At 41.1% G+C, this 15542-nt stretch overlaps 2 protein-coding genes across 5 annotated transcripts in view; one reads left to right on the top strand and one right to left on the bottom strand.

The window, feature by feature from the left end:
• The window catches only part of sumf1 (sulfatase modifying factor 1), a 20388-nt gene extending 9423 nt beyond the window's left edge, over positions 1 to 10965 (bottom strand). For 2 of the 4 annotated variants that reach the window (XM_061258615.1, XM_061258617.1), the window contains exons 1-6: positions 9999 to 10359; positions 8774 to 8947; positions 8606 to 8680; positions 2589 to 2671; positions 1969 to 2091; positions 931 to 1045 (exon numbers count right to left, since the gene is read on the bottom strand). In XM_061258615.1, coding sequence (XP_061114599.1) covers positions 931 to 1045; positions 1969 to 2091; positions 2589 to 2671; positions 8606 to 8680; positions 8774 to 8947; positions 9999 to 10304 — 876 coding nt within the window. In that variant the 5' untranslated portion in view covers positions 10305 to 10359. Of the gene's footprint in view, positions 1 to 930; positions 1046 to 1968; positions 2092 to 2588; positions 2672 to 8605; positions 8681 to 8737; positions 8948 to 9998; positions 10360 to 10725 lie in introns of those variants that run through there. The other 2 variants (XM_061258618.1, XM_061258616.1) reach the window with 2 other exon arrangements.
• Positions 10966 to 11150: 185 nt separating this feature from the next.
• LOC133139028 (inositol 1,4,5-trisphosphate receptor type 1-like) overlaps positions 11151 to 15542 on the top strand; it is a 108002-nt gene continuing 103610 nt past the window's right edge. Inside the window, 2 exon segments of the mRNA XM_061258267.1 lie at positions 11151 to 11301; positions 13473 to 13585. Coding sequence (XP_061114251.1) covers positions 13494 to 13585 — 92 coding nt within the window. The 5' untranslated portion in view covers positions 11151 to 11301; positions 13473 to 13493.

The raw sequence follows: 15542 nt of genomic DNA, 5'->3' as shown, positions 1-15542 counted from the left end.
ACAGTTGATTAGACTAAGCAGGAGACAATCCTCCCCTGGAGCAATGCAGGGTTAAGGGCCTTGCTCAAGGGCCCAACGGCTGTGCGGATCTTATTGTGGCTAGACCGGGATTAGAACCACTGACCTTGCGTGTCCCAGTCATTTACCTTAACCACTACGCTACAGGCCGCCCTGTGTACTCGGGTTTTAATGACATGCATGCTTTTGCAGACCGTCAAAGCACACTTCGTTCTTCGGCAACATAATATATGAGTGTCCATTATGAATCTGGCATTAACAATCAGTACCAATAACAGGGAATACAATGTTATTATGAAAAATGTCTTTCATACAATAATGCTGTCCAGATGTACGCTTTCCATTTAATCTTTGACCACATTCATTTCCTGCTCTGTTTTTGCAGTGGTTGAAATCACAAACACAGATTTCCTGTCTCTTTACAATGAACTGTGGGCACATAGTTCCTGTGGTGTTAGCCTGATCACTGGACTTTGTGTTTACTTTCTCAACCTGCTGCCGGTAAGCTTTTCTTTAGCGGACACTCAGGTGTTAGCCTGATCATTGGACTTTGTGTTTACTTTCTCAACCTGCTGCCTGTAAGCTTTTTAGCGGACACTCAGTGGAAGACACCAGCACTCACACGCCTGCAGACGGAAGAGCTGTTCTGTGATGTTCTGCATTGCTTCATTTAAAGCATAATGCAGAACTTACGATACTGCATATGGCCAGATGACCAAAACAGGACGTAGATATGTGAAGATCCGCTTTCTGCTGCTTACTTTCTCTTTCTCTCCTGTCTATTTCTCTGTAATTCCCTCTCTCTCAGTCTCTCCCACGACTGAATCGACCCTCTCTCTTTCTCTCTCTCCCCATACGCCATTCGCAGCACTACCACTGGGGGCCCGCTCTCTCTCGCCCTGCCTCTCTCACCGGTGATGTTTGGGTGTAGCCGTCCTCTCCTGTGTTCTGACTGGGGAACTCCCCTTGCCACAGGTTAGCGTAGTGCTGGCCTTTGGGGTGCAGTTTGTTACCCCAGGGGAAAAGCCTGAAAAAGAGGAAGTAGGTACGTTTAAAACGGATGATCATAAAAACATATTTTTACTTTTTATCTGCACTTAGAAGTGACTTAGAAGGCTAACTAGGCTAGTTAGCTGTTGGGCCACCTGTAGCCAGTAAAGCATGGGAACGTTTCCCCAGAACTAAGAGGTTGAAAGATTATGACACACACAGGAAAACAGACTGCTTCCTTGTATCTCTAAAAATACAAATGTACTTCCCTCTCTTGCATCTAACACACACACACACACACACACACACACACAACTTATCAAAGGGGGCATTCTGTGTCACAGCCCTATTTTGTTATTTCTGGGAGAGACAGGGCAGGCAGCTGCACCAGGAAGCGGATCTGTGGCTTATCTGTGGCGCAGGCCCAAGTGAAGCTCAGTGCAGCTGCTTATCTCTCCAGTCAGGGCTGCTCAGTGGCACAGGAGCATCTCCGCAGTGCGGCCAGTGATAAGCCGAGTCATTCTCTCAATATGTCACAAAGGCAAAGGAACCACCAGTAATAAATGACCTGGCTTACTCTGAAGCAGCTGTTGAATAGATGGGGCCAACATTAGGGATATATCCTACACTACAGACTCATACCGTGCTGCAGAACTCAAAGGCAACACAATACACCTGCACAGGGAGCACCCCCATACACAAGCAATACACTGGTGTACTGAGTAGCCTGTCAAACTGCCTCACTCTAGTTACAATGCTCCGATCTCATTCGACTTCTATCCACTCTCACTCACACTCACTCACTCACTCACTCACTCACTCACTCACTCACTCACACACTCACTCACACACTCACTCACTCACACACTCACACACTCACACACTCTCACACACACACACACACACACACACACACACACACACACACACACACACACAGACACACACAGACACACAGACCTGTTGTCGAGCCCTCCTCTGCATGCATACTCCCACTCTGCCTCGGTTGGCAGTCTCTTCCCAGCCCAGGTGCAGTAGGCATCGGCGTCGCTCCAGGAGACATGGAGCACAGGGTGGTCCAGCCTGCAGAGGAGAGGAGAATCAGCAGGTGAATGAAAGAGAGCTCCCCTGTGTATCTCTAGTGCTCTATAGAATATGGAGTATCGTAAAACACATGCACTCTCCTTCACCCCTCACTGGAAATGCATTTCACATGTTCACATTATGTGCCTTACAAAATAAATTAATGTATAACATATTGGAATAGGAAGTCCTTGTTTCTAGGAAGACCTGTGTCATATGTTTTAGTCAAATGGAAATCTTTATTCATCTCCTGCTGCCTGTATTTAATAAAGACCATGCAAATATGTGCAAACCAAATAGCCGATATGACAGTGTTCATATTGTCAGTGACTTCCTGGGAACAGCCGAGGCCTCAGGGAAAAAAGCAAAGGAGCCAGCCAGAGTATACAGGAAGTGTGAGAGCAGGGACAGGGGCAGAGGAGATGGCTCTTTCCCATCCACTCATCACACTGCGGTCAGTATGAGGTAGTCTGAGGTTCTATAGCACAAAGGCCTACCTATCTGTGATGGTGGAGTCTGGGCCCTCCGGATGCCTCCAGTCTGCCCCTTTCACTGGCAACCACCAGGGGGCAGCAGCCACCTGTCAGCAGAGGGGCAAACGGTAAGCATCTGCAGTGATGTAAATATGTACGCAGCAGAAACGCCTGCACACTCACCATGATATACAGAAACGTATTCAGATCCCTTCACTTTCTGCAAAACTTTGTGTTGTAAATTTGCCATTCGTGCCCATCAATCTACATTCAATAACCCATAATGACAAAGTGAAAACATGTTTTCAAAAACAGAAATCTCTCATTTACATAAGTATTCAGACCCTTTGCTGTGGCACTCCAAACTGCGGTGCATCCTGCTTCCTTAAATTATCCCATATAGTCCACCTGTGGCAAATTGAATTGATTTTGAAAGGTACAGACCTGAGTAAGGAAGGTCCTACAATTCACACTGCCTATCAGGACAAAAGCCATGAAGTCCAAGAAACTCTATAAATGCAATAACGCAATAAAATTGTGGCGAGGTCAAAGGTACAAAACCATTTCTAAAGCCTTGAGTGTTCCCAGGAGCACAGTGGCCTCAATAATTGTGAAATGGAAGAAGTATGGAACCACAGGACTCCTGGCTGTCCAGCCAAACTGAGTAACTGGACAAGAAGGGCCTAGGTCAAGGAGGAGCTTCAGAAGTCCTCTGCAGAGCTGGGAGAACTTGCCAGAAGGAGAACCATCTCAGCAGCAATCAGGCCTTCATGGTGGCTAGATGGAAGCCACTTGAGTAAAAGGCATATGACAGTCCGCTTGGACTCTGAGAGCATGAGGAAAACGATTCTCTGGTCTGATAAGACAAAAATTGGACTCTTTGGACAGAATTCCGCGCACTATGGGCAAGATTTACTAAGCCTTTTGTGCTGATTTTCAGGTGCACATATGACTCAGGAAACATGCGTTGTATGTCTCAAACTGGCACATGGGGCTAGAAGCACAGTATGCCTCTGATCTAGGTAAGTCTCCACAAGATGCACTTATTACCTTAATGCATAAGCATTTAAGAATAAAAGGCAAAGATATTATAAGTGTGTCTGATTATGTATTCCATTGAATTTACTAAAGTTGGCGCAATTAACAAGGGTGGAATTGTGTGTGAAATTTCTACGCCGCTAAAGAGCAGGCGTAAAGCAAGGCGCAAGACAGAAACGTAGATCTAGGCTTCGAAGACGCACTGAAATAATCTTTGCAACAAGAATCACACTATTTCAACCCCAGAGCAAGAAATAAACAGATTATTAATAATAAATATTAATTAATGATCGCAGCCAAGCAATAATTAAGGCTGGATGTTTATCACAGAAAATATATACGAAATAATGCTTTAAATTATATTAACCAATATCTCATGGAAGGAATTGGAAGTGACTGAAATAATGTGTTCAACCACAGTGACAGAAATTGAAGTTTAAAAAAAGCACAAAATAATAAACACGTGTTTTAACTGCGTTGTTTAAGACCTGTCTCTTTCGCAAAATGCAGTTCGAAGGCAGTCCCATTTGCTGATTGTGTAATTAGCTGTAGTCTTTGTAAATAATATGCTAATTTCAGGCCACATTTTGCGCTGCAAATTACATGTACCTAAATTTGGTCCTGCTCTGCTCATCACCTGGAACATATCATCCCATAGGGTGAAGCATGGTTGTAGCATCATGTTATGTGGGTTCTTCTCAGCGTTAGGGACAGGGAGACTGGTCAGAATTGATGGAAGGATGAATGCAGCCAAATACAGAGAGGTCCTTGAAGAAAACGTGCTCCTGAGTCCACACAACCTCAGACTTAAACCGAATAAAGTCTAAATTCAGTTCCACATCCATTTTACAATAGCAAATGGTAAGTCCAGGAAATAAAACGCTGAACAAAGAATATTAAGGCACTCCCTATGTACATCCAAGCCAGACACTCTTCTGCAATTTCAGTGTTATTTCATCAGCTTTGACAAATCACCGTTCCTGATCAAATGACATGGTGAACGAGAAGGGAAATTTAAGCACTTAAGTGAAGCGGTAAAATGCACCGGTGTTTCACTTCTGCCTGGCTCATAAAACACACAAGCACCCAAGTATGTACCCCAATGTGCACACTCACACAGACACACAGAAACCCACCCACACACACACACTCCCGCACACACTTACGAACATACACATCAGGAGCCATCTTGCTTGGGCTCTAGCAGCACTGCCCTGGAGACAGGCAGAGGAACAGAAACTTTCTCACTGCACCATGAGAGACCGCCCCCACCCAAACCCAACCTCCACCCCCCCGCCCCCCCCCAGTCTCCACTCCGAACAAGGACAGCCTTGCATTCCTGACCCCGCTCTGTTTACACAGTCCTGTCTACATTTGAAAGCTGTTAAACCCGCTGTCCTTCTCCGCAGCCTGGACTGTTTCTGTGCAGCTCGCAAGGAAAGAGGCAGCGTGGCTATTCTGTTCTGGGTGTCTAGCACTGCAACTGTGACCAAGAGCGAGAGCCAATTGAAAAAAAAAAAACAATAAAAAAACATGGGTGGTGTCTGAATTGGAAGTGTGAAGCCATTCACAGACATGCACAATTTGCCAAAAACCCAGACTTTTGAGATTTTATTCCACTTTGTTTCTCTTATCAGAGGTGGTTCTTACAGTATAAAATGCTCAGCGAATATTTTATGTACTTATTACTTATTTTACATTTCGGAATATTACAGAAAATAAATCCTATCAAATTTTTACTGTTTCATACCATAAGATTTTCCACATTTTCCTGAGAGAAATGTCAATGCATTTATAAATGCTTCAGCATGTCACCAAGCAATATTGGCGAACATACTTTGGTTATCAGTTTCAGGAAAAACAGGACCATAAAAGAGACCCAGGCAGAGCAAAGGTACCCTTTATGCAAAGTGTAAATATACACTGGAGAAAAACAAATCAGCTTAATTTTCCTGAAATCCATTGTGCATAAATTTGACAGACACAATAAGAGATGACAGATCTGACAGTGGAGAAAAAGACACATAGTGGAGGTTTGTTTGCCTTTTATCAAGAACAGAGTGAACTGTAACAGTGCCTCAGGGCACTTTCTCTTGGACACTCGCTTCTGATTCGTCAGAAATATAATGGCCTGAGCCAACTACTGATGAGGAAACAGAGAATGTGAAAAGGAAATCAAGGCCTTATAGCAAATCATCTCAACAGCATGTCAGTTTTAGTTCACTTATTTTAGTGTCTGTAAAGGGAGCAAAATTATGTATTCCACATTGACAAACTGATTCATAATATATTGAATCACAGACAAAATCAAATCGATGTCCTCAATTATGCAAGAATGAATAGCGAGTCATTTAAGCAACATCTGCCACTAAGAAGTAATGGCTTGAAATAAGAAAATGGCAGCAGGTTAAAGCTGCATTCTCAGCACAAGAATCATGGAAACTAGATCGTACATTAACTCTACATGAATATGGGTTAGCTCAGGAGATAAGAGCAGTCGGAGGGTTGCCGGTTCAATCCCGGCCTGGGTGTGTCGAAGTGTCCCTGAGCAGGACACCTAACCCTCAAATGCTCAAATGCTGGTTGGTACCTTGCATGGCTTTTTTTGTACTATTATTTAACATGGGCCTCCATGACAATTAATAGCTGGTGAGCACAGTGAAAATAACTCTCAAAATCAAAACTGTTCATTCTTCTGAAGCCCTGCAGCACCGATCATCCTGGCTGCACTGCACACCGGGTTTGAGTATGTTTACAAATGGTTTCTAAGGAGTATATTTGTGATAAAAGCATTGACATTTTTACACAAAGCTTGCGATTTGCTTGGAACCACTAAAAGCCTAGATGGGCTGATGGGAAGGTTGATCCTGAGCCAGAGTTGCGTAACCAGCATCAGCAAAGCCGCAGGAATGGGACTCACTGGGGGATACTGGGCAGCCTATCTTTAATCGTGGTTGCTATGCAGCTAATAAAAACCATTTATTACAATACGAGGGAGTTTCTTTTTCTCTTTCCTTCTACAGTATGCAGTCTGGTGGTGATGGAGGTGTAAGTGCTATTTATAACATGCAGCTACTGCATGGCGGTTATAAAATGTGAAAATGTATGATTGGAAATACCGATTGAGAGAGTATCTTTATAATAACATGACTACTGATACATTTCTATACTGCACCAAATCAAGACAAAACTACAATATGTTTATGAAACTATATATATTTATTGGACTATAATTCGAATACTCTAATAGAGCACCCTGAACACTTGAACTGCACTGAAAGGAGAGACTGACCTGGCAGGCCATTAACAGTCTGCTTGTGAATCAGAAAATATTTTTGTTGTCTCGGCTCATCTTGGCACTTCTTAGTAAAATAGTGCTTTGAAAAAAGCCATCAATTATTCAGGTTTTGGTTGATGTCAGAACTGTTTCTATAAAACAGTGGGATAAATGGCAACTGATGACATCAATACAAACATGCTCTTTTCAATGGTGGTTTTCATACTACATCAAATATAAATACATATACACTACAATAGTAGGTCAGCAGTCAAATGGACAGCCTAAACAAATAAAGCATACTGGAAAATAGGGATGACTAGGAAAGGTAGCATCACTCCTCCCTTGTTACTGACAAGACTTGCATAAATCTGAGGCACTGACATTTCAATTCCCCTACTTAACAAATAAACTATAACTTGGACAAGCTGGTTTTACAGTCAGTTTATTGCCAAGTTGAAAGGATATAGCTGGCTAAGTTCCCTGGTTGTGAAACTAAGAAGATGACTACTTGCAGCAGTCGTTTTTCATTTTCATGGAAGCTTTGCTTTTCACCTCCCAGGTACAGTCATCCCTGGGGAACTGTCAGAGCTGCGAGACTCTTATGTATCAAACAAAATGCACCTGATGCCTACAACTAAAGCAATTTATATTTTTAAATGACATAAAAATAGGAGATATGTGAAATGATCCCTGACCAAAACCATCTGCTGAACATCTACTCTATGAACTGGAATAAAATTGTCTATACAGCTCTGAAACACATCTATACTAGCACTATCATCAGTGAAAGAACATTGCAACCGTGATCAGAACCATGCAACAACAATTACGTACAACTAATCTACCAATAATCCTGAGTGCCAATGTTGCAAAACACTGCATCCCCATTGGGATAAAAATAGCAGTTTGTCATTTGATAATCATGAGAACCACTACAATAAAGCGGTACACATCCTGTGGCACAGTTAGATTATCTCATTAATCAGTCTGACTCCAGACTTATAGACACTCCATGTGTTTCTTGTCATGAGCCACTTAGGTGTAGATGAGCGGAGTACCCTGGAGACAACATTAATATGTTTGTATTATAATGGCCAATGGGCTTTTAGTGGTTTTCAATCTCATGAGATCACTGATATTTTAGACTCCAGTACCCAAAGGTCTTGAAACTCATAAATGTATGTTTAGTTATGGCCGTATTATTATTATACTTTCACTGAAAATGTGGTACTAAAGGAAAGAGGGTTTAGAGTAGACACCCAATAAACAAAATTTATGAACATAAGCAAAAAATGTGGACTGAGGGAAAACAAATAACTTGCTTGTTCTGTATCAAATTAGTATCCTTTAGCAAAATGGATCATTGAAATTGAAGGAATAGTTTTGCTGAGAAATACTGTCATGTCATATTAACTCACAAAACTGACAGCTTTAATTTGAGGATGTTTACATCAATTTCAGGTGTCATCTGTAGGATTTTACAGCACTTTTTTACAATTGGCTACTCAGCCATTCCTTGGCCAGCTGATTCGAGGGGTGGCATTTGAATTTACAGTCTGTTGCTCTTGCCTCTCAGTCAACAGCAACAGTATCTGGGCAGTTATTCACTGCACTGTAGATCTGTATAGTAAACTGAAGCTGATCAGACAGTTTCCATCCTGTTCCTCCACAGTTCATTACAGTAATATTTGAGAAAATTGAAGAAGGAAAAAAAAAAACTCACCGCTTGCGAAATTTGTTTTTTTACAGCTTCACTCAGTAAACCTTCAAATACAAAGGAGTCTCCAAATTTTTCTGCCTGAGGGATAAGAAAATTGCTTATAAACTGTGATCAAGTGAGAACAAAAAACATTACTTTCCTGAGGCCATTTTGCATCCAGGGACCCTGTACCTCTGTGACATAGCTGGTAGCGTTGACAAACTTCTGGAACTCCTGGTTGCTGACCTCATGAATATCCATATAGAACTGCTCAAGGTGAACCCTGCGCTGTGGTCCCTCTCCATCCTGTGGGATCTCAGGGTTGTCTGTACCCATCAAGAATTCTCCAGCTGGGATCAACACCATCTACAAACAGCCACAAAAGGTGCCACGATATGCGATTTGTGTGCAATTCTCAAGTTAGGGAAAAATAAAAATAATATTTCCAGACTACTCAAGGTACAGCAATTGAATAATAAGGCCAAGGCCATATTCAATCTAGCCATGATGTGCTCTGCCTTCATTTTGACTGGTTCATTTAATTGGTTCTACACCATTGTAGTCATGACTGAAATAATGGTAATTTGTAAATAAATAAATAACCAAGTGACTATATTTATCACTCGGACTTATAGACAGGGGGAGCATGGGGGTGCAGTGACCCCCACAACACAAAGATAGAGAGTTTGAATCCTGACTGAGGGATTCTAGATTTCTGTGTGGAGTTTGCATGTTCTCCTCGCCTCTGTCGGATACTTAAGTTTCCTGCCAAATTCCAAAGATAGGCTCTTTGGAGACTCTAAATTGCCCCTAGGTATGATTGTGTGAGAGAATGGTGTGACCTGTCCTCTCACCTATATCATGCCAGGAATAAGAGTTCATGGACAATGTTCCCGACAAAAATAATGTTAATTATTAATCATTGTCACTTGAGGCTAATCCTTGGATTGAGTTTCTTTTCTGAGTGGAATTTAGGGTAGGCCTACATGGGTCATGAGTTATATTTTCAATCACCAATTTTAACAGTTCATTTACCAGCCAATTGTGAGCAAATGTATTTTAATTCAGATGCTGCGGATTGAAGATCTACCAGCATAACATTCATATTATCAGTTTGACTAAAACTAAGATCATCTGCAGTTATTCGACTAGCTCTTCCAGTTTGCCAGTTTAGTAGACTATGTACGCCTTTAATGCAAGAGTTTTTTTTTTTGTTTTTTTTGGCGTAATCAGACATAAAATGACACTACTTCGCTGAATCATCAATCCAGCTACAAATAAAATAAATGAATAAAAAATAAAACCCAAAAATCACTCAGGCTTGCAGTTAAGGTTTCGTTTCTCCCCCCCCCCTCCCCTACTTAACCTTAGCTATAGCCAACTGGCTAAATTCAGCCAATTTTAAAATAAATAATACCTTGTCGGGAATGTATAGGTCTTGGTTGTACCCTTGGCTTACTTCCATTCCATCGTTAGCTTTTTTAGAGTATTTTACAGCCGCTTGGTCAGATAACAAAGAGGTTTCTCTATCAATACTAACAACCCCATCTCTTTTCAAGGAGTCACATCCACAGCTTGAGCTCTCCGAATCAGACGACGCAAGCGTATCGGTTTCTGACACTGTAACTAGTTCTTCCGCGATTGTTTCGGAAGACGTAAAATCTACAGTAATAAGACACATGATTATAAAGGCCCAGCAGGGAAATATTGCTGAAGTATCCATTTCACACCAACAATATTGTCCTATAGGCTCAACATGCAGGCAGCCATGTTTACGGAACAACCAGGCCACGTGATCGATCAGCTGGGCTACATTTTTTTTTCCTACCCGTCTGATCCAGAAACTCTCTGGATGGTAACGTTAGTGTAACTTTGTGCTTATTTAATTTTGACACGGGAGAATATGTTTGGCGCATTGGGTTGTTGATCCGAACATCTGGGGCTATATGAAGTGCTGTGGAGCAATGCACCAAGCATAAATATGCTTTTTGCTAACTAGCCACTTCAATTCAATTTATCTACCAACTAAAATTATGTGGCGATGAACAGTTAAACTAGCTTTACAGTTAACTTGGCGATAATCATTCATCACACGAAACTTGACATTACAAATGACATTACAATTGTCACACGTAACAGCTTACCGAGGGTTCCGATTCAATTTATCCTTTTAATATGTTATCATCGCTTTTCACGAATTAAAAAAATAGTGTGCGCTTTGCAAAGTAACGTTAAGTTTTGAAATGGTAGGCTTTAGTGGGCGATCTATAATAAACGGCCAGTTATAGATTAGCAACTTATATTAAGCATGTACTGTTATTCCTGGCCAAACGAGTAAATCAAGGCATGTCCCTATCCATTATTATTTTCGTCTAACTTCTTCCCCAAACTCATATTTTAACTAAACAGTACATTTTAAATTGAGCTCTATGACCTTCTGGGATTTGTAGTTAAGAGTTGTTAGGTTCAACGTGGGCGCTCTTCAGAGAAACGACATTTCCCATAAATCACTCCTGCTATATAACCAACTGTGAAAACTGGGCTGCTCGGATTAGCTCGCTAGGAGGTAGCGTAGGAAGGGAAGAAATCTATTTATTACTCTGCTAAATTTCTATCGTGAGTTTCTGCAACATGGAATAAAAGAAGATGGGGTCGTGGAAATTGTACGCTACTGATCACGCTGCAAACGTCCTTCAAGACAGGCTCTTCTGATTGCGAAGGTAAAGTTGTACTGAACTATTAAAGGAAAGCATCCTAACACATCTAGCAAGGATAGTTGTCATCTAGTAGCCTCCAGCAGCCAGCAAGTTACTGTACATGTGACGGAACTATGTGTCACGATGGATACAGACCGGCTGCCATCGGTACTCTATATAATTTTGCTAGTTGACCACCGGGTAATATCTGATTGGATTTTAAATGTTAGGTAGTTAATTGACCAAACCACTTGTCCGTTAACACCAGTGTCCAGCAGTAGCCTGCAGCAGTGTAGCTACTAAAAAACTGCGTCCTGGATTTTTGCCACTGTATGTTAAGTTTCACTGATTTCACTTTCTAAATTACATTAACATGTAAGCGCCTCTCTCCGTCCAGATGTTCGTCATATGACTTTATCTGCACTCTTTATTTTAATTAAATGACCATTCGAACGTATCTACCTATAGTTGACGGTGACTGTCATGATTCAGAACACGGTAGGCTAGGCATCCTGAGCAACTGAAGTTGGTGGCATCAGAATAGTCTCTCTCACATACGGTCCGTGAAATCTGCTATTGTTATTTTACTATGCTAATGTTTACAAATCTGAGATTGGTTTACCAGAAAGCATTGTTGAGTAAATGGCCTATCGCGTACTTTAAAGACTTCGACATGCATCGCGTTATGATAACAAACATGCAGAGCGCTGAAACACTCCTAAATTTGGTCATTTCCCGTCGGTTTTCGCTAAGTAGGATCGTATGTTGGTGACAGGCCGTGTCCAGTTTTTTTGGCAATTGTTGGCCGATTCTAATTTTATTTCACAATGGAATGTAAAGATATGTTTCTGAATGTCATTTGCCCTGACACAACATGTTATGTTAACTGCCGCAATAACAAATTCATAATTAGGTTGTTCTTAAGTTAATGAAACATTGCCTACAGCATGTAACTGAAAATATGGAACTCGTTTATTAATATATGCAGTTGGCTGTGCCCAGTCATATCTTGTGTGTATTTGCACACGTTATTTCATTGCAGTATGGCTGCATTGCAGGACATCTTCTGCCCTCTCTATTCACATTTACTGTGTAATTTAAATTTAATTAATTTTTCACGTCTACTTGATCTTGAATCTTACAACTGAACTAAGTAGTATGCTATGATGCACACACTTAGTCTACATAATATTAAGAATTCCTGGCAATTTAATTTCTTGTATGATGCTTGACAAGTTCTGTTGCATGTGGAATCCATTTTCAGAAAATTTTTCATATGACTTGTGTTCTCTGAAGTAGGTTTGAGGCCAACCATATTTCCCACAACTGTGCAGTAGGTCCAATACAAATAATGCCTTACATGGCCCTCATGGCAAACCTCACACATTTCTCAGTCAGTCTGCTCTGTCTTTGCCTGAAAGTGATGAGATTCACCAGTTTGCATGCCAACTGATCTTATCAGAATCCAGCTTGCATTAGCTGATTGACAACAGCTTGAAGTGGTTGCTTGAGTCAAAAGGTCATGGGTTTTAATTTATAGTCCTGGGTACTGAGCAGATGCATTTATGTTGTTCATTGTGTTCATTCTGTCCTTGGTATCATCAGAAACCATGGATAAAGTTGTCTGCATAAGTCATGTGCCCACAACTTGAAGCTAATTCAGAATGCATCACCTTGAATGTGCTCTTCAAGCGGTGATGTCCGGGTAACTGTCACATCTCATTGCTACAGAAGGCCACAGTAGCTTATGCAAATTCCCCTGGCTTTTGGGACTGTCCACTGTTCCAGTGACTGCAGCTGGGAATTCAGTCTTTCGTTTTGCGGGCTGATAAGTGGGAAAGCCAAACGTATTGGAACTGCAGTTCTTCCCCATGTGCAGCTCCTCCCTCCTGCAGTGATGTCTGTGTATGCTTTTTGAGTGCAATTCTTTCAATGTAGCAAACGCACTGAATGCACTTCATTTGCCATGCAAAGTGTATTTTGACTTCATACACCTCTGCCTGCTGTGACTGTAGGGAAATGCATTTCAGGTGCCTGACAGCTCATACGCAGTTGCTCGACTCTCTCATTTTTTTTGAAGATCAGAGGTAATGTGCCAGTGAACAGCTACTTGAGTGCATGTATGTACTTGATGCATTCACGTACTTCATGAACTCGTCTGGAATTAAAAATTTCTATATTTTTTTATTTCACAGGTACTGACCGATTGGAGAGAAATGTCAGACAAGATGTCCAGTTTTCTGCACATTGGGGACATTTGTTCCCTGTATGCTGAAGGATCAACAAATGGGTTTATCAGCACTTTAGGGTAAGCTTGGTTTATCTCTATTTATTCCTGATTCAAGTTGTATTGCAAAATGCAGAGTGTGCGGTGTTGCTTTTAGTTTTTATATATGAATTATGGGTATGTCTTGTAGCTGGACATGTTCTGCTGAATACTGTCCTATTAAGAGCTTAGGAGGAACCTGTGAATGATCTCCCATTGGGAATGGAAAAACATCCATATCTTCTAATCAGTAGGAGTTCCTATTGATCTCCTCCTGCCTCAGTCAGATTCCAGATATCAGTCAAAAACCTTTTTCTGTTTTTTTTTTTTTGCTTCAGGACTGCCATAGATTAGATTAGTTTAGTTCAGACTACTTTATTTATGAGGCTACAAGTTAAGATATTTCAGTTAATATCCATAAGCCTGTATACTACCCTTTCTACTCCTGTGATTTGGCTTGGCAGGGGGCAGCTTGCCATTGCAGCTGTGCTGTAATCCCTGGTTCTCTGAACACTGCCACTCTGATGGCCACCATTGGCCTGTATTGGTGATGTACTGTGGACCTACTGTATGGCTCATGTACAGGTTTATATTATGATGAATTATTTGTTTTTAGCAGCTTTCCTACATGGCATGGAAAAGTATGATATTTGATTTTGGTCATTTCCAGGGCAGATCATTTTTCTGTTTTCTAAAATATAGGCCTAATTCAGAATTTGCCAAAATGAATTGACAATGCAAGCAGTGTGTTTTTGATGTGCCTGAAGCAGCCCGGCATAGCTAATAGTTTACCGTGGAAGCATAAATTGTGTGAACTTATTTCACATTGGGAAACATGATTTCTGTTATGTAGCCTAAATAGCTATTATAGCTGTTTTGACTACGCAAATCTGTAGAGGGCACCAAAACAATGACAGAACGGCTGTCAACGGCTTCATGAGAGTGCATTCTGATGATGCAAGAAATCATTTGTTTTGTTGGAGTTTTGTGTACACGCTAACCTGTGGACAATCTCACCAGTAGTGTTGGCAAGTTATTTAAATGTGACTCTGGAAAAGTCTGAAATGAGAAATTTATGTAAAAATGTTAAATATATAGGCAACCTGTTTAATGCATAGACAACTGTGCTGAAGTAGCCTTGGGGTGACAGGCTCAAAGGGATTACCCAAGGTATTTGTGTGGATAGTCACACGCGGCAACGTGGATACAGTGTTCAAAGGGTCTTTTAAAACCTTTTATTACAAAAGCGCAGCTGAGTTCAAGCGGAAGAGATGTAGTTGTTGGGTCTGTTTGCTAGTTTGTGCTTGACAATGTCAGTTTTGCTTCTTGAGTTTGCTCATTTCACTGCAAACTGTGCACAACTCGCATCCTGCAAGCCAAAAAAAAAAAAGCTTTCTAAAACTAAAGATACATAAACTGAATAAAATTGTGCCCTGTGTCTCAGTCTATAGAATAATTTGTGCAGTCCACATGGCTTAGATTTTGGTGTTCTGGGTCATGCCGTATGCATTGTATCCATTTAATATTGGGGGATAGACATGAAACAGTCTGGCAGTCTGCCTTTTTAAATATTTCAAGAATGACAGCTGTATGAAAAGGTTTGATGTTGGAAATGTTAATGGGCAATAGATTTTATGTGAGCAACTGATGTTATGGTGGTAAAGCTAGGAAATGTATTGCACAGATTTGGTGTGCAAGCATATGTCATGTGCTTAAAGAATGTTACATAATGTGCTGGCAACAGACCTCTGCTTTCTCTAAGCTCCTCATTTTCACAAAGAATGGATGGATTTTTGCAGCTTAAACTGAGTCACGTTTTAAACTTCACCGCTTAAGAGTTGCCCACACATCCAGTTCAGCAGGAGAAAGTGCCCTGTTCACTTTCATTTGACAAAAAACCCAACAACTTGCACTCTTGAAATAGCTCATGTCATTAAAAAGGAAACTGAAAAAGGGCTTCTTGCCAAAATGTTGCACCAATCTTCTAAATTCCCTCCGA

This window comes from Conger conger, chromosome 10, assembly GCF_963514075.1.
Source record: "Conger conger chromosome 10, fConCon1.1, whole genome shotgun sequence".
Lineage (NCBI taxonomy): Eukaryota > Metazoa > Chordata > Actinopteri > Anguilliformes > Congridae > Conger > Conger conger.
This window is presented reverse-complemented; position numbering and strand designations above follow the sequence as displayed.